The sequence below is a fragment of the Podarcis muralis genome, chromosome 13, assembly GCF_964188315.1.
Source record: "Podarcis muralis chromosome 13, rPodMur119.hap1.1, whole genome shotgun sequence".
Lineage (NCBI taxonomy): Eukaryota > Metazoa > Chordata > Lepidosauria > Squamata > Lacertidae > Podarcis > Podarcis muralis.
In genome coordinates, this window is record NC_135667.1 from 40,190,922 (window position 1) to 40,211,154 (window position 20,233).

At 45.2% G+C, this 20,233-nt stretch overlaps 1 protein-coding gene across 1 annotated transcript in view; it reads right to left on the reverse strand.

The window, feature by feature from the left end:
• The window catches only part of ITGB3 (integrin subunit beta 3), a 59,018-nt gene that overhangs the window by 27,450 nt on the left and 11,335 nt on the right, over positions 1-20,233 (reverse strand). The window contains exons 2-3 of the mRNA XM_028702419.2: positions 12,842-12,930; positions 1,181-1,370 (exon numbers count right to left, since the gene is read on the reverse strand). Coding sequence (XP_028558252.2) covers positions 1,181-1,370; positions 12,842-12,930 — 279 coding nt within the window. The remainder of the gene's footprint in view (positions 1-1,180; positions 1,371-12,841; positions 12,931-20,233) is intronic.

Sequence of the window (20,233 nt, forward strand, 5' to 3'; positions counted from 1 at the left end):
TTATTCGCCGAGGGAGCCGGTGAACAGCTTCCAGGTCATGTGGCCAGCATGACTAAGCGGCTTCTGGTGAATCAGAGCAGCGCATGGAAATGCCATTTACCTTCCCGCCGGAGTGGTACCTATTTATCTACTTGCACTTTGTTGTGCTTTCAGACTGCTAGGTTGGCAGGAGCAGGGACCGAGCAACGGGAGCTCACCCCGTCGTGGGGATTCGAACCGCCGACATTCTGATCGACAAGCCCTAGGCTCTGTGGTTTAACCCACAGCGCCACCCAGGTCCCTTCCTTCCACATACTTGAGTAATTAATCCTGTTATGCTGACATAGGCCCATATTGACATAAGCTGACCCATATGTGGTGGACTTGTGAAAGGGTATTGGGAAATGATCCATAATGAAGTGAAAAAAATGTTTAAAAGTACTCCTCCCCCCCCCCAAAAAAAACCCAACAACCCAGAGTGCTTTCTGTTGGGGATAATTCAGACTGAAATCCCCATGTTTCATGGGTTATTTATGTATGCCCGTGTTTCGTTAGCCCAAAAACGGAAAACGAGCGAGATCCCAACCAAAGAAGAATGGCGACTTAATTTGACAGAATACGTGCAGCTTGCAGACTTAACATATAGAATAAGAGAAAAAGAAGAACATACATTTAAAGAAGACTGGAAAACGTCCGTTGAATATATGGGAAATAACTGTGCACAGCTGAAAAGGCTGGCAGCGTTAAGATAAATTCAGCAGTGTGAACAAGTTTTGATGGGTGTAATGATTGGAATACTGGATGGTATAGCTTTTGTAAAATATGCAGGGATTTATGATATGTAAAATGAACCATGGAAGGAGAAGGGAAGTCATTAATATCTTAAGGATATAAAAATGAGGACTTTAAATTGTAAAACAAAAAATTCAATAAATATATATATATATATATATATATATATATATATATATATATAACAGACCAAAAGAGAAAGAAAGACATAAGCTGACCCAAACTCTCTTCTTCGCCATGGCTTGAAACTCTGGATATGTCTTGAGCATCCATTGTGCTATGGCTGATCTCTCATCTATGTATGGGATGAAGTTTTAATAGATAACCACTTACAGCACCCTGAAGTCCTCTGGGAAAAGCTCACCGATGTGCTAAAACTGCAAGAACCGAATAGTGTATCTCAGCTTACCTGGCCGCAGGTGGAGCCTGATCTTCTGTGGGGTCATCTGAGTGATGTCGCTTCCTGATCCTTTGTCGCTGAGCTGCCTATCCTCCAGGATTTCAGTGCTGCTGACTGGATACTCGATCAAGTTTTTCATACAGCCATTTTTAATGAGGTTGTCCTTCGAGTCGCAGCGGGAAAATCCAGGCGGCATGCCCTGTTGGAGGGAGAAAGGCCAACCGTAAGATAAAGAGGAGAGGGTTCTCACAGAGAAAGAGTAATCCCGTCAAAATGGGCTTTGTGCCAGTGTGATGCTAATGCAGGTGGCGCTGTCGTCTAAACCACTGAGCCTCTTGGGCTTGCCAATCAGAAGGTCAGCGGTTCGAATCCCTGTGACAGAGTGAGCTCCCGTTCCCCTCTCCCAGCTCCTGCCATCCTGGTTGTGAATGTATATGGTAAAAAAGGTAAAAAGGTAAAGGACCCCTGGACGGATAAGTCCAGTCAAAGGCGACTATGGGGTTGCGGCACTCATCTCGCTTCAGGCCGAGGGAGCCGGCATTTGTCCACAGACAGCTTTCCGGGTCATGTGGCCAGCAGGCCTAAACTGCTTCTGGAGCAACGGGACACTGTGACAGAACCCAGGGCGCATGGAAACGCCATTTACCTTCCCGCCACAGCGGTACCTATTTATCTACTTGCACTGGTGTGCTTTCGAACTGCTAGGTTGGCAGGAGCTGGAACAGAGTAAAGGGAGCTCACCCCGTCACGGGGATTCAAACCACCGACCTTCTGATCGGCATGAAAGGGTATGGGCTGATTATAAAACCTTAAAATAAATAAATAAAACAAAGAATGGATTTAAAAGGGGGAAACAGCAAGAACTGATGCTGCAAAGAAAGGGAAGGCTTCCGATTTTGTTTCGTTTCAATTTTTTTTTTCAAATTACATCGCCTTTTGAATCCTGCCCGTTTCCAAGGAGCTAAGGGCTGCGCATACAGGACTGTACAAATTTAGCCTCCCAACTTTGTAAACGGAGCTGCCACCAAATTTGGAGGTCCCTGTTCAAAGAAAACATCTAAGGAATTTAGAGGGAAGGAAAAAAGAATTTCAGTAAGAAAAGCAAAAATCCTAGGAGGCAGGTGCTATGTGCTCCTACACGTGAGGTAGGTTTAGGCTGAGAAAGGGTTACAGGCCCAAGTTTGTCAAGGGTGCCAGGAGCTGTTAGGAGACCCCCTCATCTTCCACTGCCTCCCGCAGTTTGCTCAAACTCATGCTGGTAGCTTCGAGAACACTGTCCAACCATCTCGTCCTCTGTCCCCCCCTTCTCCTTGTGCCCTCCATCTTTCCCAACATCAGGGTCTTTTCCAGGGAGTCTTCTCTTCTCATGAGGTGGCCAAAGTATTGGAGCCTCAGCTTCAGGATCTGTCCTTCCAGTGAGCACTCAGGGCTGATTTCCTTCAGAATGGAGAGGTTTGATCTTCTTGCAGTCCATGGGACTCATCAAGAGTCTCCTCCAGCACCATAATTCAAAAGCATCAATTCTTCGGCGATCAGCCTTCTTTATGGTCCAGTTCTCACTTCCATACATCACTACTGGGAAAACCATAGCTTTAACTATACGGACCTTTGTTGGCAAGGTGATGTCTCTGCTTTTTAAGTTGCTGTCTAGGTTTCAAACCGATCTCTGTAGGTAGACATACACTGGGAGCACATACAACTAGTAAAATAATTATGTGCATTGTATTCTAAAAAAAAAAAAAAAAAACAACTTATAAAACTTTTAAACCAACCTTGGGGAAAGTAAAAACTTTGCTGCTTCGGGTGCCTTTTAATTCTCAAAACACATCTCCCTAAAGCGGAAGACAGCAGCATTGGCTGAAAATTATTTAGACGAGCAATTCAGCCTTCACAAAAAAACCATGGACAACCTCTGTCCTTAGTAAGGGTTCCAGTTATTATGGAACGGGGCTCTCAAAATAGGAGCGATCCATATGAATCATGAACATGTGGTAGCCTTGTTTTCTGGCAAACATTTTGAAAATTGGCCCCATTAACCCTGCCAGGAAATCCGGCTTTCGTGGAACTCATAAGCCCCTCAAGCTGATACGGGGCAATCTGGTGTCACTCCGATTGCACAAGCTGCCCGGAAAACGAAATAAGCAGCCCTCTAACTTATCGTTTCCTCCAGGCATGCTGGGGGCAGGAGGGGGGAAAAAAGAGAACCAAAAAAGGAATAAGGGTGATTCTGCAGCAGCGGCAGAGAGGCCATGGGAGGAAGGGCAAGGAAATGGAATGCAAACAAAGGATCAACATGACTCCGATATATTTTTGTGGTTCCTCCAGGAGAAAAAAAAAAACCCTCTCAGGTCTTTTTTTTTCTGTTCTAGATTGGGGCTAAACTGAGACTTTGATTGCCACAACTGGTTAGCACACCTTGTTATATTTGAAGCCTACCTTTTCCCTGAGCTAAACAAAAATATGGGTTTGGGTTTCGTTCCTTAAGCCTATAAAGGCAAAGGGGTTGTGATTATGCATGGCATGTCTGCCTCTTCTGAAAGGAAGCCGTTTTCTTGTATGCTTTTAAATTATTATTATAAAAAACCCTTAGTGTAAAGATACAGAACAAACGCAGGAGCGCGCCCCCTCTGAACGGCACTGTTCCAAAAACAGTTAAAACCACACATCTTGTAGGAAGTGTGAATGTCATTGAAAGACTGACCGCATTTCCCTCCCAAGATTTTTATCCACCCATTTCGACAGCTAGAAAGGTGACACGTTTGCTGGGTCACCAAAACTCTTCCCAACTGGCAGTCCTTAGGGGAATCCCCAGGATAAGACAGAAATTTTGACCTTCTGAGAAGAGCCTTGAGAAGCAGATTCCAGGAGTCCTTTCCAATGGTCACAGGAAATCAACCCCATACAGCCTGATATCCTTATCAGCAAGCACTGATGAGGTGGGAAATGTTAAGTTGTGGGTGAACATATCAGATGACACAGCGATTCTTCAAACAGCTCTTGTTTATTCACAGGCCAGGACAGAAATGAACTGAAGGGTTCAGCCAGCCTGCTTATATAGAGCTCCAGTACAACGTTACTGTAACAACTTTCTAAAACTATCCAATCACTGAACGTCACTTTCGATCCCTTATTTGCATAACTATCTACAGTATCCCCCTGTTGGCCCAGGGTGAGAACTTCAGTACATAACAGGAAAGCTAATTTGAAACACCTTATTTCCCTTAAATAATTCTGGGCACTGTGATTTCTTAAGGGTGCAGAGAATTGCAAGCCCCAGCAACATTTAACAAACCACAGTGCCCAGATTTTCTGTAGGATGTGTTTCAAATGTGCTTTAAAGGTATAGTTTACACAGCCTGATTCTGGGTATGAAAGCCCAGTTCCCACATTGTGTTAAAGGTAAAGGTAAAGGGACCCCTGACCATTAGGTCCAGTCGCGGACGACTCTGGGGTTGCGGCACTCATCTCGCTTTATTGGCCGAGGGAGCCGGCGTACAGCTTCCGGGTCATGTGGCCAGCATGACTAAGCCGCTTCTGGCGAACCAGAGCAGCGTACGGAAACACCGTTTACCTTCCCGCCGGAGCGGTACCTATTTATCTAGTTGCACTTTGACGTGCTTTTTGACCGAGCAACGGGAGATCACCCCGTCGCGGGCATTCGAACCGCCGACCTTCTGATCGGCAAGTGCTAGGCTCTGTGGTTTAACCCACGTCCCTTCACATTGTGTTAACCATACCTTAAAACAAATTATGGTTTAGGGTGCCTGAGCAGTGTGCTTAGTGCACTCTGCACAAAAAGCTGCCATGGCATTCTTACCCCAATCCTGCTACAACTGACTAACAAACAAAACAATCCAGAGCCTGGCTTGCTCACACTGTCCGAACCAGGCTTGTGGTTTGTTTCCTCCAAAAGAAGCCATGAGCAATAACCACGGGGTGCAGGCGGTGTCAACAAGCCAGTCTCTGGCTTGTTTTGCCCATGACACTTTAGCAAACTGGAGTGTGGGAAGAGCATTGTGGGAACTTTTGAGCAGGGGTGCACAACACACTGCTAGTGCACATCAAACCACAGTTTGTTTGTTTGAAACTATGGCTTAATCAGTGCAAAATGGTCCACCGCGACTAATCTGTGTTGCATCACTTTGAGTACGCATCCGGGGAATAATAGGGGAGGAAAATGACATACAGTGGTACCTCGGGTTAAGTACTTAATTTGTTCCGGAGGTCCGTTCTTAACCTGAAACTGTTCTTAACCTGAAGCACCACTTTAGCTAATGGGGCCTCCTGCTGCCACCGCGCCGCCAGAACGATTTTTGTTCTCATCCTGAAGCAAAGTTCTTAACCTGAGGTACTATTTCTGGCTTAGCGGAGTCTGTAACCTGAAGCGTATGTAACCCAAGGTACCACTGTACATTATAGTGTGGTGCTAGATTAGGACCACGGCCATCTTTACCCAGGGGTGCAAGGGGTGTGGGGCACCTGGGCGCCAAATTCTGGGGGGCGCCAGGCGCCCGCCGCTGAAGCCGCCTAAGCTCTTAACTATCTACCTGTTATGAAATAATAATTTTGATCAAGCTAGAAAAACAAAATACATACATACCTAGGTATTACCGAAATGTATACCTACTGTTTCACTAAAGGACTTTTGACTTTGTGCGCTCATTTACCAAAGATGCGCTGCGCTGCGCTAGCGGTGGTGCTTGTCAGACTCAACAGCGCCGTGCACATGAAATTAACTCTTACATCAAAATATTATGTTACGTATTGTATTGAGCTGCTATGCGGCAGCTCCTTTGACACGACTGCGGCAGGCAGGCAGTGCAAGTTCAGTCGTGTCAAAGGTGCCGCTGACCCCGAGTGAAACGTTGCAAATTGCGTTTTTATTTCATCACTTACAGTTCAAATTCGTTTAGAGAAATCGTTAAAAAAAAGAAAGTCTGACATAAGCATAATAAAAGTTAATTTGGGGGCTAAACTAAATTTGGGGGCCCTGGGCGGATCTTTGCACCCCGGCGGCGCATATGCTAAAGACAGCCCTGATTAGGACAGTGGAGATCCAGTTTCAAAAGCCCTACTCAGCCATGAAACTCAGCCACACACATGCGATTGCCACTGAGCTGAGCCCAGGAAGGTTGGTCTTGGGGTGAGCTAGGGAGATCTTTAAACACAGCCTTTTCCAGAGAGAAAAAAGAGCCCCATGAGGAAGAGACAAGTAAAACCAAATGTGTTCCAACTGCCTAGCCATTTTTCTGTTAACTGAAACTGCCAGTTATTCTGTACAGTTTCCTTGCCCAGTGGCTGGGCAGATAACAAAATTGGCTACCCACAACAATTCCTTCCTGGAGTTGCCTGCTACTGCCGGCTGGCAACGAGGAATGGGACGGCCCTTTCTCCTCCAGACTGTCCCCCACCTTTAATTTTAAAGTGAAGGTCAGGAACCCAACAATGTGTGAAACATTTTTCTTTGTAATAATAAGAAATAAAAAAGGTAAAGGTACCCCTGCCCATACGGGCCAGTCTTGACAGACTCTGGGGTTGTGCGCCCATCTCACTTAAGAGGCCAGGGGCCAGCGCTGTCCGGAGACACTTCCGGGTCACGTGGCCAGCGTGACATCGCTGCTCTGGCTAGCCAGAGCCGCACACGGAAACGCCGTTTACCTTCCCGCTAGAAAGCGGTCCCTATTTATCTACTTGCACCCGGGGGTGCTTTCGAACTGCTAGGTTGGCAGGCGCTGGGACCAAGCAACGGGAGCGCACCCCGCCGCGGGGATTCGAACCGCCGACCTTTCAATCGGCAAGCCCTAGGCGCTGAGGCTTTTACCCACAGTGCCACCCGCGTCCCTATAATAAGAAATACTTCGCACTTATATAGCCTTCGAAGCATTTCACACGTGTGACCTTGTCATCTTTAAGGCAGGGCAATATTATTGCACCCATTTTGCAGATGAGGATAATCAGGGTGAGTGTGTGAGCAGCTGGGAGAGAGTGGCTCACTTAAAGAACACCCCAAAAAGAATCATGGGAACTGTAGTTTGTTAAAAGTTGGTGGGAATTATGTCCCCGTGAGAGGTAAACTACAGTTCCCATGATTCTTGGGAAGGGGTATATTTGAAATGTATAGTGTCTTTGCAGCCTGAGGTAAGAAAAAATATGTATTTCTGTGCAGAAGAGAGAGAGAGATGCAAAAGGAGGGCGTGTTTTTTTTTCTTCAAATAAGGCAGACAAGAAGACAGAGGGCCGTAGGGAGCCAGGGAGGAAACTTTCATTTGCTAAATTAAGACAACATGTGAGGAAGTTACCCTGCTAACAAGTTTTGCACCCCAGGGGACCTGACATTTGGTGAGAGGCGGGAGACAGCTCCTTTGCTAATTGCTACATCTCTTCAATAAACAGAGCCCCAAGGCACCGGCGGGGAAAATATTGCCATTTTTGGAAACGCTTGTCAGAGGTAAGCAAAACAGCTCCGTAGCCATAGCTGCTGTCTAGGAACACGGGATAAACGCTGAGGCAAGCTGAGGGAGCGGGAAGAAGTGGTGACGTATTGGCTTGAGCCAGCCAATACTTTGCTTTTTAAAAAAGTTTCCCCATCATATTACACACAAAACTGGCAAGTATTTCTGGCACGGGGCCTTGTGGTCCAGCCGCCACACGCCCACAAATATCTCATCACGTAATCAACAGCCAGGATGTCTGGTGAGCTGTTCAGGCACAAAACCGAAGCAAACACCTCAGATCGCTGTGACAAGAATTATGAGGGGTCCTGGGTTTCCCGGTTAACCCTTTCTACTTATCGCCGAAGAATTGATGCTTTTGAATTCTGGTGCTGGAGGAGACTCTTGAGAGTCCCATGGACTGCAAGAAGATCAAACCTATCCATTCGGAAGGAAATCAGCCCTGAGTGCTCACTGGAAGGACAGATCCTGAAGCTGAGGCTCCAATACTCTGGCCACCTCATGAGAAAAGAAGACTCCCTGGAAAAGAGCCTGATGTTGGGAAAGATGGAGGGCACAAGGAGAAGGGGACGACAGAGGACGAGATGGTTGGACAGTGTTCTTGAGGCTACCAGCATGAGTTTGATCAAGCTGTGGGAGGCGGTGGAGGACAGGGGTGCCTGGCGTGCTCTGGTCCATGGGGTCACGAAGAGTCAGACACGACTAAACGACTAAACAACAACAACAACTGACATAGTTTCTCCCATAGAAAGTGGCACTTGTCGTTTAGTGTGAGTGTTGAGAATTATCTACTAGAGTCGCATTGCCTGGCGTGCTCTGGTCCATGGGGTCATGAAGAGTAGGACACAACTAAACGACTAAACAACAACCACAACTTATTTTCATGCCAACCACACCACCCCTAAGCTACACAACAGAGATGGGTAGTTTTTGACAACCACACCCCTATGTTGGTGGACTGCAACTTCTGTCATCCATGCCCTGCGCAAGCAATGCTCAGGAACAATGGGCTTTGGAGTCCAAGGACACCTGGGAGGGTCACAGGTTAGTCAACCTCTCAGCTACGCAAAGGCGGCTCATCTTCTGTGGAATAGGCATTTGCTCATTATATGCAGACATCACAGCGAAGGTTCAAGTTACGAGATTCCAACCACCTGCATTGTGTGACCTAGTTGAGATTCCTGTATTTCAGGGGGTTGGACTAGGACTAGATGACCCTCCAACGCTACGATTCGATGACTCTATACAGCCGTACCTTGGAAGTCGAACAGAATCCATTCCAGAAGTCTGTTCGACTTCAAAAATGTTTGAAAACCAAAGCGTGGCTTACGATTGGCTGCAGGAAGCTCCTGCAGCCAATCGGAAACCACGGAAGCCCCGCTGGACATTCAGCTTCCAAAAATAGTTTGTAAACCAGAACAGTCACAGAACAGGGTTTGTAATGCTCGGGAGCCAAAACGTTCGGGAACTAAGCTTTTGGACTTCCAAAGTACGACTATACCTGTGACTGAGCAGCAACACATTAGACTACAGGTTAGACTACAGACTACAAGATTTGATCATCTTCTATATACAAATCATCATCATCCCTATACAGTGGAACCTAGGGTTAAGTACTTAATTCGTTCCGGAGGTCTGTTCTTAACCTGAAGCACCACTTTAGCTAATGGGGGCCTCCCACTGCTGCTGCACCACCAGAGCACAATTTCTGTTCTCTCTCTTTTTTTTAAAGATATTTATTAGAATTTTACAAAATGAAAAAAGAAAAAAGAAAAATACAAAATAAAAATAGTTTTAAAAAAAACAATTCCATCTTTCCATCATTTATCTTTCATTTGCTTGTTTCCCGGACCTCCTCACACCTCCCTTTTTGTATTCCCGTTCAATTTGTTAGTTCAGCAAATCCTTCCCCTCTTTGTTTATCCTAATCTTTAATCTTAAAATATTGCAACATTAAATTTTTGTCTGTTAATAGTCCATTTTTTCATACTCCTTATAGCGTTATAGCTAAAAACCACATAACTTTTCATCCAACATCATTTTAACATTCATTAATTGCACAATTTCTGTTCTCATCCTGAAGCAAAGTTCTTAACCCGAGGTAATATTTCTGGGTTAGCGGAGTCTGTAACCTGAAGCGTATGTAACCTGAAGCATATGTAACCCGAGGTACCACTGTATATTAATAAATAAATAAATAAATAAATAATAATAATAATAATAATAATAATAATAATAATTTCTTTATATCCCACCCATTTGGTGGGGTTTCCTCAGCCGCTCTGAGGAACTGGGCTATTCCCAGCCTAGTTCTTCGCCAGGGGGCATGCATACTGGGGAGTTTGCTTTGGAAGTAAGCCACTGGAGGCTTACTGTCATTTCGTAATATTTGCGTTTATTTATGAAGGTTGAACTCAACGACTCACAATTTGCTGCCCTTTTGTGACACCCCAAACCAGCTGCGTCATTTGGCCTAGCGGCCCTATTGCAGAGGATTCTGGGTTGTGTTCTAGTGCTCCAATCTCAGTTCATCTGGGGTCATTGTCCAGACTTGTTGGGGCTCACTTCCAGGGAAAGAGGAATGCACCGCAGAACACACCCAACAACGCTGTCCTGCAGATGTGCAGTGGAGGAGAAAATCGGTAGTGATCGCAAGCTGCACTGGGGAGAAGTTTTGCCTGCCATTACTGACCTTCTCAATGACCGGAAAATTGCGTAGGAAAACAGTTCCTGCCAGTGAAAGACACTGAATGGCCTTTGGAATGCACAAGCTCCTTCCAAAACTTACCGTATTTTTCGCTCTATAAGATGCACCAGACCACAAGACGCACCTAGTTTTTGGAGGAGGAAAAAAAATATCCTGAATCTCAGAAGCCAGAACAGCAAGAGGGATTGATGCGCATGAAAGCAGCAATCCCTCTTGCTGTTCTGGCTTCTGGGATAGCTGTGCAGCCTGCATTCGCTCCATAAGACGCACACACATTTCCCCTTACTTTTTAGGAGGGAAAAAGTGAGCCTTATAAAGCAAAAAATACGGTAGTTTATTGCTCTGGCAATTCAAAATGAATTAATGCATTCAAATGGACAATTGGTGTCATTTTTTTTTTTAATGTCTCCATTAGCGAGAACCGCTTGCTAAGTGATCTTCAAACTGCGTGTTCGTGGAAATACGTTTAGATGGCATGGAATGGATCAACGCCACTTATTTGCTCCAGGGCAAGACACAGATGGAGCTGGTTAGTTCAGCAGCTTGTGATTACTCTTGCAACTTTTGGTGGGCAGACATCTGGTGGTTCCCTCTTTGCGTACAGCGAGCTACTCCGATGCATCATCAGTTGATTAAAAATGTCCTGGGAGCATATTCAAAAAAAAAGCTTTTGCTTCTTTTCCAAAGAGCCAGCAAGCTTTGCTGTTTGGGAGTTAACGGCCACAAAAAACATTCTTCAGATATTCCAAGAGGATTCCACTGTTAATTGGGCTTTCATTATTTTAAAACAAGACATTCTTCAGATTGCTCTGACATCTCTGTCCAACGGTCTCCGCACCCCTCCCACTACCACATCTTTTCCTTGGTGCTTCTAGAAGAGGAATTACTGACCCATTGCGTTTTTCCTGTGTGTTCAATCGCACTGCTATACGCTCCATTCGCTGCAATGGGTGTGACATTTGAAATGTGAACATTCCATGTCGTCATATAAACTTATCCAGCTTATCTCAGCAAATAAGCACATAGTTCCAGAACTCCCAGACCATTACTGCACGATCTGCTGCTTTGTTTTGTTTTGTTCTGTTCTGTTCTGTTTCTTTTAGGTAGTATTTTAATCTTATTTTGTACTTGGTTCATTTTACGATAACAACAATTCCTGGCCCCAGCAGATCTGCGTGGGCCCCCTCCTCAAGGCATTCCGATGCCACTTAAAATATTTTTTGTTCCAGCACAGCTTTGGCTCGACTGGTATTTTGATGTACAGTGGTACCTTGGTTCTCAAACGCCTTGGTACTCAAACAACTTGGAACTCAAACACTGTAAACCCGGAAGTGTTCTGGTTTGCGAACTTTTTTTGGAAGCTGAACATGCTCCATTTTGAGTTACGCTTCCGTTTTGAGTGCCACATTTCCATTTTGAGTGTTACGCTGAGGTCTGTCTGATTTTGCTATTTATTTTGCGTTTTTGTGGCTCTTTTTGTTTTGTTTTTGTGACTGTGGAACCCAGTTCAGCTATTGATTGATTGATTATGTGTGTGACTGCAGTACCTTGTTTGCTGCTTTCATTTTATGGATCAATGGTCTTGTTAGATAGTAGAATTCAGGTTAAATTGCTGTTTTAGAGGTTGTTTTTAAAAGTCTGGAACAGATTAATTCATTTTGCATTACTTTCCATGGGAAAGCATGCCTTGGGTTTGGAACGCTTTGGTTTTGGAACAGACTTCTGGAATGGATTAAGTTTGAGAACCAAGATACCACTGTACTTTGGATTCCCTCTCTCTCTCTCTCTCTCTCTCGTTGTTGTTTATCTGCTGCTCATCTTTTTGTTTCTTAATTGTTTTAATAATATGTTTTGTTTATATATATATATATAGAGAGAGAGAGAGAGAGAGAGAGAAGACAGGAGTGCCTTGTGTGCTCTGGTCCATGGGGTCATGAAGAGTTGGACACGACTAAACAACAACGACTAAACAATATTTATTGATGTTAAGCTATCTTGGGCATTGCAATTTGAAATGGTACAGTGGTTATAAATGCTTGAAATAAATGAATAGATAGGGAGCTCAGGCAAGATCTAGCCGACACCCAAGAACCTCAAGATCAATTAGGGGAAGGTACATGGTATAATGGTGCTGGAGGAGACTCTTGAGAGTCCCATGGACTGCAAGAAGATCAAACCTATCCATTCTGAAGGAAATCAGCCCTGAGTGCTCACTGGAAGGACAGATCCTGAAGCTGAGGCTCCAATACTTTGCCACCTCATGAGAAGAGAAGACTCCCTGGAAAAGACCCTGATGTTGGGAAAGATGGAGGGCAGAAGGAGAAGGGGAGGACAGAGGACGAGGTGGTTGGACAGTGTTCTCGAAGCTACCAGCATGAGTTTGACCAAACTGCGGGAGGCAGTTGAAGACAGGAGTGCCTGGTGTGCTCTGGTACATGGGGTCATGAAGAGTCGGACACAACTAAACGACAAAACAACAGCAACATGGTATAATCTTGGTTTTTGCCTCACCTCCTGGGAACACCAAGCACATTGTGGGTTCACTGCCAAGCACTGCTGACATGAGTTTACTCCTCGCGTAGTACAGATGTCGTCGTCACCTGAAGAAGAAAAGGCAGACAAGAATTGGACCACAGTTTCAAACAGCATTTTCATGGGTCATGGGTGGTAAGAAAACTACATATGACCAGCCCACGCTTATGGATCTGCAAGGGCGGCCCTGCTAATAGTTCCATTTTATCCACCGCTTGCGGCACAGTGACTTATAGCAGGGCCTTCTTTGTCATGGCTCCCCAACTGTGGAATTCCCTCCCAGTGGAGATATGTAGACCTGTCTTGTTGATGTCTTTTTTCAGCATCTACTGAATAGGGCTGGGCAATGTATCAATACATCTTCCAGGACCAAATGATGCTCCTTCCTTTTCAACATAGCAGTGTATCACTATATCATGATGTTTAGCCAGTGACACATCACAATGTCGAAAAGCTGATATCGCCCAGCTGTACTACTCAACTCTCTTTGGCCTGGTCTTTGTGGGCTCATAAAATGATCCATTTATTGCTGTGTCATCACATGCTATACCATTGGTGGTTCCTTATATACCAGTTGTACTTCTATTGTTGGTATTTTATCAGAAACTGCAAACGCACACAACGCGGAAACTTCAGTTAATAATAATAATAATAAATATTATACCCCACCCTCCCCAGCCAGAGCCAAGCTCAGGGCGGCTAACACAAGTAAAATTACAATAAAAACATAATGGGGGGGGGGGACCTCCAATTTAAAATACAGGTTAAAATACAATTTAAAATGCAGCCTCATTTTTAAAGTAGAACAAAGATCAAAACCATAAGGGGAGGGAGGGAAACATAAGGGTCAGACTGAGTCCAAACCAAAGGCCAGGTGGAACAGCTCTGTCTTGCAGGAAAGATGTCAAGTCCTGCAGGGCCCTGGTCTCTTGAGACAGAGCGTTCCACCAAGATGGGGCCAGTACTGAAAAAGCCCTGGCCCTAGTTGAGACCAATCTAACCACCTTGCGACCTCCAAAGTGTTGTCATTTGTGGACCCTAAGGTCCTCCGCAGGGCATACCAGGAAAGGCGGTACCGTAGGTATGTGGGTCCTATGCCACATAGGGTTGAAGGGTGATCTAGAAATCTGACGAATAAATGAATACAGGAAGTTGAATACAAGAAACTGACAAAAGGCAAACTTCTCTCTAATATCTACAGCAAATATCATTAATATTTTAATGGGGAAGGAAGACTGTTAACCTTCAGATAGATTCCTAAACTGGATATGCTAATCTGCACCACAGGTTTCAAAAATCAGGATTAAAAAATGTGATACCTGAACAAATTTCCACTTTCAATTTCAACCTCTGGGTGGGGGGGGAAGAGTTCAAACACTAATAAATCTTGAACTTCAGCCAAAAAGAGTACCAAATATAACATTTCTCTGTCCTCAAAGGACCGCACTTTTCACACTCCAGTCCCCATGTGTTAATTTCTGATTTTATTTTTAAAGTCCAGATTTTGAACTGAGGCAAAATTTTAAGGTCTCACCATTTCTCTCCCCCCCCCCCAGTCACTACACCCCTCCCTTTGCTCCTTGAAATTTTACAAGACTAATCTAGAAACATACCTAGGAGATTTTATCTTCCAGGGAATGCACTAAATACTGCTTGCGGAAGGTTTTCACAGGAGGATTCCAGCATAACTGGAGCTATGCATTCCTTGGGGAATTATCAGCAATATCTGAACAGCAGCACAGAAGAAAACCAGTGTATTAACATAGCCAAACTCCCCTTATCTTAGCGATGCCCTTCGCTTGGAAAGACAGCTATTCTGAACTGCTCCATGCCTTACGTAGCAGGAAACCTGTGTTGTACAGTTATTAAGTGCTACTCCAAAATGTGAGACTGTACCTATGTCATCCACATGTCTCAAAAGTTGGGGAAACTTTAATATAGACACTCAAGGGCTTGTCCCACACTTGTCCCGAGATTCCCAGGCACAGGTCAGAGGTTTTTCTTTCGTCCTGCTGCTTTCGCCAGGACTTTACTTTCTTTTGGCCCACATCAATGAGGCTGAGAGGGGCATCTTGTCATCTGGGCAGCCCAAAATCTCCTTACACGCTGTCCAGTCTTGTGCCCTTTGAGAGGCTACTTCAGTGCTGCTAATGCAGCAGTTTGATTTCACCCCAGGTGTACACTCCCTTTGTATTTTGAGACGGATGCCAACAACAACAACTGCTGAATTGCCGCCGTGACCACATAACACCGCTCCTGAAAGACCTACATTGGCTCCCAGCACGTTTCCAAGCACAATTCAAAGTGCTGGTGCCAATCTTTAAAGCCTAAACGGCCTTGGCCCTGTATACCTGAAGGAGCGTCTCCATCCCCATCATCCAGCCTGGTCTGGCTCCATGGACCTTCTGGCGGTTCCCTCCCTGCGAGAAGTGAGGTTACATGGAACCAGGCAGAGGGCCTTCTCGGTAGTGGCACCTACCCCATGGAATGCCCTCCCATTAGATTTCAAGGAAATAAACAGCTATCTGACTTTTAGAAGACATCTGAAGGCAGCCCTGTTTAGGGAAGTTTTTAATGTTTGATGTTTTATTCTGTTTTTAATCTATTGGGAGTGGTTGGACGGAGTATAAATAATAAATTATTATTATATTATCATAAGCTAATATAGGAGATAGACTCATGACATGCAAAGCAAGATATGTCAAGCCTTTATTTGTTATAATTGCAATGATTATGGCGTACAGCTGATGAAAACCCCAAATTAACAATCTCAGAAAATTAGAATATTAAATGAAATCAGCAAAAGGAGGACTGCAAATAGAGCAATATTGGACCTCTGAGAAGTAGAAGCATGCATATGTACTCAGTACTTGGTACTTGCAGAATGTAGGCACCCTATATCTAGATATGAGCAAAGCAGTGATATTTCAGGGAGCAGGCGGGGCCCATTACTTACACCAAAGGAGCCTACACAACACAAAACACTGTTGCCGTATGTAGGTTTTATTTTATTTGCTTTTTATCTTATATTTTGGAAATGTACATCCAGGTTTTTTCCCTTTAAATTTTTTGGGGGCCCCCAAGAGAGTGGGGCCCTAAGCTATAGCTTGTTTAGCTCATACGTAAATCCGGCACTGCTCTCATTGTACAGTTGTGGGGTGGACTGTGAGTCCATTCGCAGGGATTTGAACCCAGGGCTCCCACATCACCACAGACTCACTGTAGGCGAGTGGGCCCTGCTACCTACAATGATTAGGACAACAGGCCTCTTTTAAGGGAGAGGTGGGGCAGACAGCACTCCGGAGTCTCCACTAGCCCCTTGTTTATCTCTGTAATTGCTTTTCTTCCTTTGTTCATGCACAAACACCCCCTCCTCTAATAACCACCTTGGACTGCTGACTCACAGGCTGTGGCTTCTGCAGCTCCCAGAGGCTGGAGATTACACAGCTTCCTCAGAAACTGTTGATTAACAGCCCAGAGTTATTATTAACTCCACATTGGCTTGTCTATGGAAGACTGCCACCCCGCTATGTTTCTTTCTTATTGCGTCTGTGGGCTTGCATAAAGATTTCTCACCAGTTTCTGCTAAGTTTCACACTCCCCATCTCCAGTTTAGGAGCTGACAAATCCGAATGTATGAATAAGTTCTCTTTTGCCTTATCAGGAAACACAAAGAACTGGTGGTTGTTGTTGTTTAAAATGACAAATAAAATGTGGGTGTAATACAGATATAGAAGCAAAAACAGGAGACAAAGAGGGAATGAGGGGACGGGGGACAGAGAGATAGCGCTGAAGAGGCTTTCGCAAGTTCTCTCTTTCTCCAAAACCACAAGGATTATAAACTCGTGGGCATAATTCACATCCCACGGACGTCAAGGTTGGAAACCTTGCCCATTTATTGTAATGAAGCTAGGCTGAGGCTACTCTGGCTACACACAAGAGTCACAGAAGTGTCGTTCTCCCCATGAAACGTTAAGCTGCAGTTTCAAAAGCACCACCAACCTTTGCAAAGTTTAGAAACTTGGGGGTAAAGGAAAGGAAAGCTGGGAGTCTCCACAGATCCAGCTTCCACAACAGGGAGTTCTGTATGTTCTCAGGGACTGGAGATCTCGAATGCAAGCAGCCAGGGCCAGCCCAAGACATTTCGGCACCTGAGGCGAACCCCAAAATGGGGCACCCACCATATCCACTGGGGAAGGAGGAATGAAGGAAGACTGGAGAAAGATGGATATCAGGATCTGTTTGGGGACCCTGGCGCCTGAGGCAGTCTCCTCACCTGGCCTCATGGTTGGGCCGGGCCTCCAAGTGGCTATTATTGCTAGAGTTTGAGGAACGGCGTGATGGAAATATTTGACAAATAAGGGCAACTTCACATTCCCCTAGCCATTGCATTTAATGTCCTCACTGTGGTAAGAGATCAGGCTAAACCCAGATAGATCGTCTTGCTCCCTTTTCCACTGTGGAAAGACATTTCCAGTCACCTGGTGATAGTGGAAACCCAGAGGAATCATGGTTTTCTGAATCATACCACACCCATTGAGCAGCTCACATGAAGAACCATCACCAAATCAAGGTTTCTGAGTAACAGACTGTGATGTGCTGATCATTCATATGTCTGGCTCATGAGGTGTGACTGGCACCAAGTGATGTGAAGCACATTCTCCACCCTTCTTATTCCATGCTTTCTGTCTTTCCAAAAGCTCAATGTTTCATGTTCTCCCGCTTTGCACCTTTGGCCATACCAAGTCCTGGAATTAGATCTTGTCTTCGCTCCATTGAGCCACCTCTCCTCAACAACAAGAGTAATCTTCCCTGCCCTGCCTTCCTTGATGTTCCTCCGGTGTCACACGACAACCCTCAACTCTTACCAACACTGCAGAGGAGCTTGCCAAAACACACACACACACAACAACCCTCTCTTCCAGTCCTGCCCATCCAAAATAGACTGCAAGCCCTCTGAGGGCTGAGACTGAATACTTTTCTATGTTTTGTATCATGCTGATGCTAAACAGATTTTAAAAATAAAAAATAAAAAGTAATCAGCTTCTTGTTATCACGATAGTACGATAAGGATTTGGCTAACAATTGAATATATTTATCACATTCAGATACCCACTCTTCTTTAAAGGAATTCAAGGTGGGTATACACTCCCCCACTTCATTTTATCCTCTCAACAACCCTGTTAGGTATGTTAGGTAAGTAAAGCTGTGTTTTATTGACAGGGGCTCACATGCTTAGTACAGAACATTAACTTTCTCCACAAAGAAAACTAGCCTTTCCCCAGATTATTATTATTATTATTATTATTATTATTATTATTATTATTATTATTACTATTATCATCCTACGTCATCAAGGAGCATTCAGTCACATGAAATAGTTCCATTTGTTCCTAGTTCAGTCCAAATTTAGACAGAGCTTTCCCTTGTATCCCACCAATCTGCTGATTCCCAGTCCCCCTCCCTTATCAAATGGTTGCAGCAGTGACAACTCTAGTGTGGCAGCAATACATGGCAAGCAAGGAGAAGGAAAGCATGGAGGCCTCTCCCCTCTAGCTTGGGAAATGATTTTCCCCCCCAAAGGCTCTTAACTTGCCTTGCTTCAATGTATTGCAGCCTGATCTTGCTGTCAGTGCAATTCCACCCTGCTAAATGGAATAGAAAGGAAAGAAAGGGAGTAGGAGGGGAATTCTTCTGTGGTTTGGATGTAAACCTGAGTAGGAGAAGAATTCGGGGGTCAAGGCTGTGCAATTCCAGCCTCCCTCTGTTTTTCTCTCTCACACACGCATACACAATCTCTGAGTCATACACACACCTCTTCTGAGCTGTGGCCTGATAGCGGTCATACATTCAAGTATATTAGCCGTCTTCAGGGTTAGAAATTTACTTTTTTTGTAAACTGAAAGCAGAGGTGGATCCTGCATGCAACACCAATGTTTAGAGTACAGTCTTGCAAATAACCACACAGAACGGCAGTGGGGAACATTTGGCCATTCAAACCTCAGCTGAACTTCAGTTTCCAGCATCCCTGACCATTGGCCATGTTTGCTGAGACATATGGGAGTTGTAGTCCAGCAACATATGCAGAGCCAGCTGTTCCCCGTCCCTGATATTAGAAGGCTAGAAAACAGTGCTGGGTGGGGAACCCACACAGACGGGGCTTATTCATAGTCCGAGATAATTTGCAAAGCAACAAACTCTAAAAAGACTAAGGTCACTTGCAAATGACCGGCTTATTCAGCATTCATTGGACAATGCTTCATCAAGCAACTGCTATTCCAGACTTCCCAGTGTATTATCTTAACCATTTCCTGCTTGCAAAAAGTCCAGCTGGGTGGGGTGAGCGTTATCATGCAGGACTTCCAAATCAACTCCAATTGCACAACCTGAATTTCCAGGCATGTGACTGAATCCCACCCAAAAAACAGACAGAGCCCGGAAGTGCCCACATGGAAGCCTGCAACACGGTTGCGTGTCAAGACCCCGAAACCACCCCCTCGGCAATGAATGAGACACAAGGACACGGATATTAGGTTAATGTTATTGGGCAAAATTTGGCCACAACTTTATTGGTTACAGAATGTGAGATGTATTGGCTTAGGCACTGGAGTTTACGCAACTATATCTGACTCCCACCCGTCATGCGGGGAGTCCGGTAAGGGACAGCCAGCGTGGTGTAGTGGTTAAGAGCGGTGGACTCGTAATCTGGTGAACCAGGTTTGATTCCCCGCTCCTCCACATGCAGCTGCTGGGTGACATTGGCTAGTCACACTTCTCTGAAGTCTCTCAGCCTCACTCACCTCACAGAGTGTTTGTTGTGAGGGAGGAAGGGAAAGGAGATTGTTAGCCACTTTGAGACTCCTTAAGGAGAGTGAAAGGCGGGATATCAAATCCAAACTCTTCTTCTTCAACCACCGATAGGGGGAGCCCTACCAATGCAAACCAACTCAAACTCCCCCAGGGTTCCTGACAGAGTCATGGCATGGCCCTAGCCCAGTCCAGGACTTCGGACAAGATCCATACCCCCGGATTCCGTTAAAGGAATACCCTTAAGCTTGGAGGGGCAGGTGATGGCCACACCTCCCCTCCTCCATCATAAGATCAACCAATGCCTAAGTGCCAAACCTTACAAAGTTGTGACGATTGCTACGAGGTAGGTGAAAACCAAATGGCCCTTGCCAATCTGCCAAGCGGAAAAATTCCTACCAGGCCCCTCAATGGCGACCAACCCCATAGCAAGGCCAATGTCGAAGCCTGCAAATTAGGGAGGGCGGGTGGGAGATTGAGGAAGCGAGCCGAGAGAGAAAGCTCTCTGGCTCACGGCTTTGTTTAAATGGGGCCTGGCCACACCTTCCCAGCCAGCAGATTGGC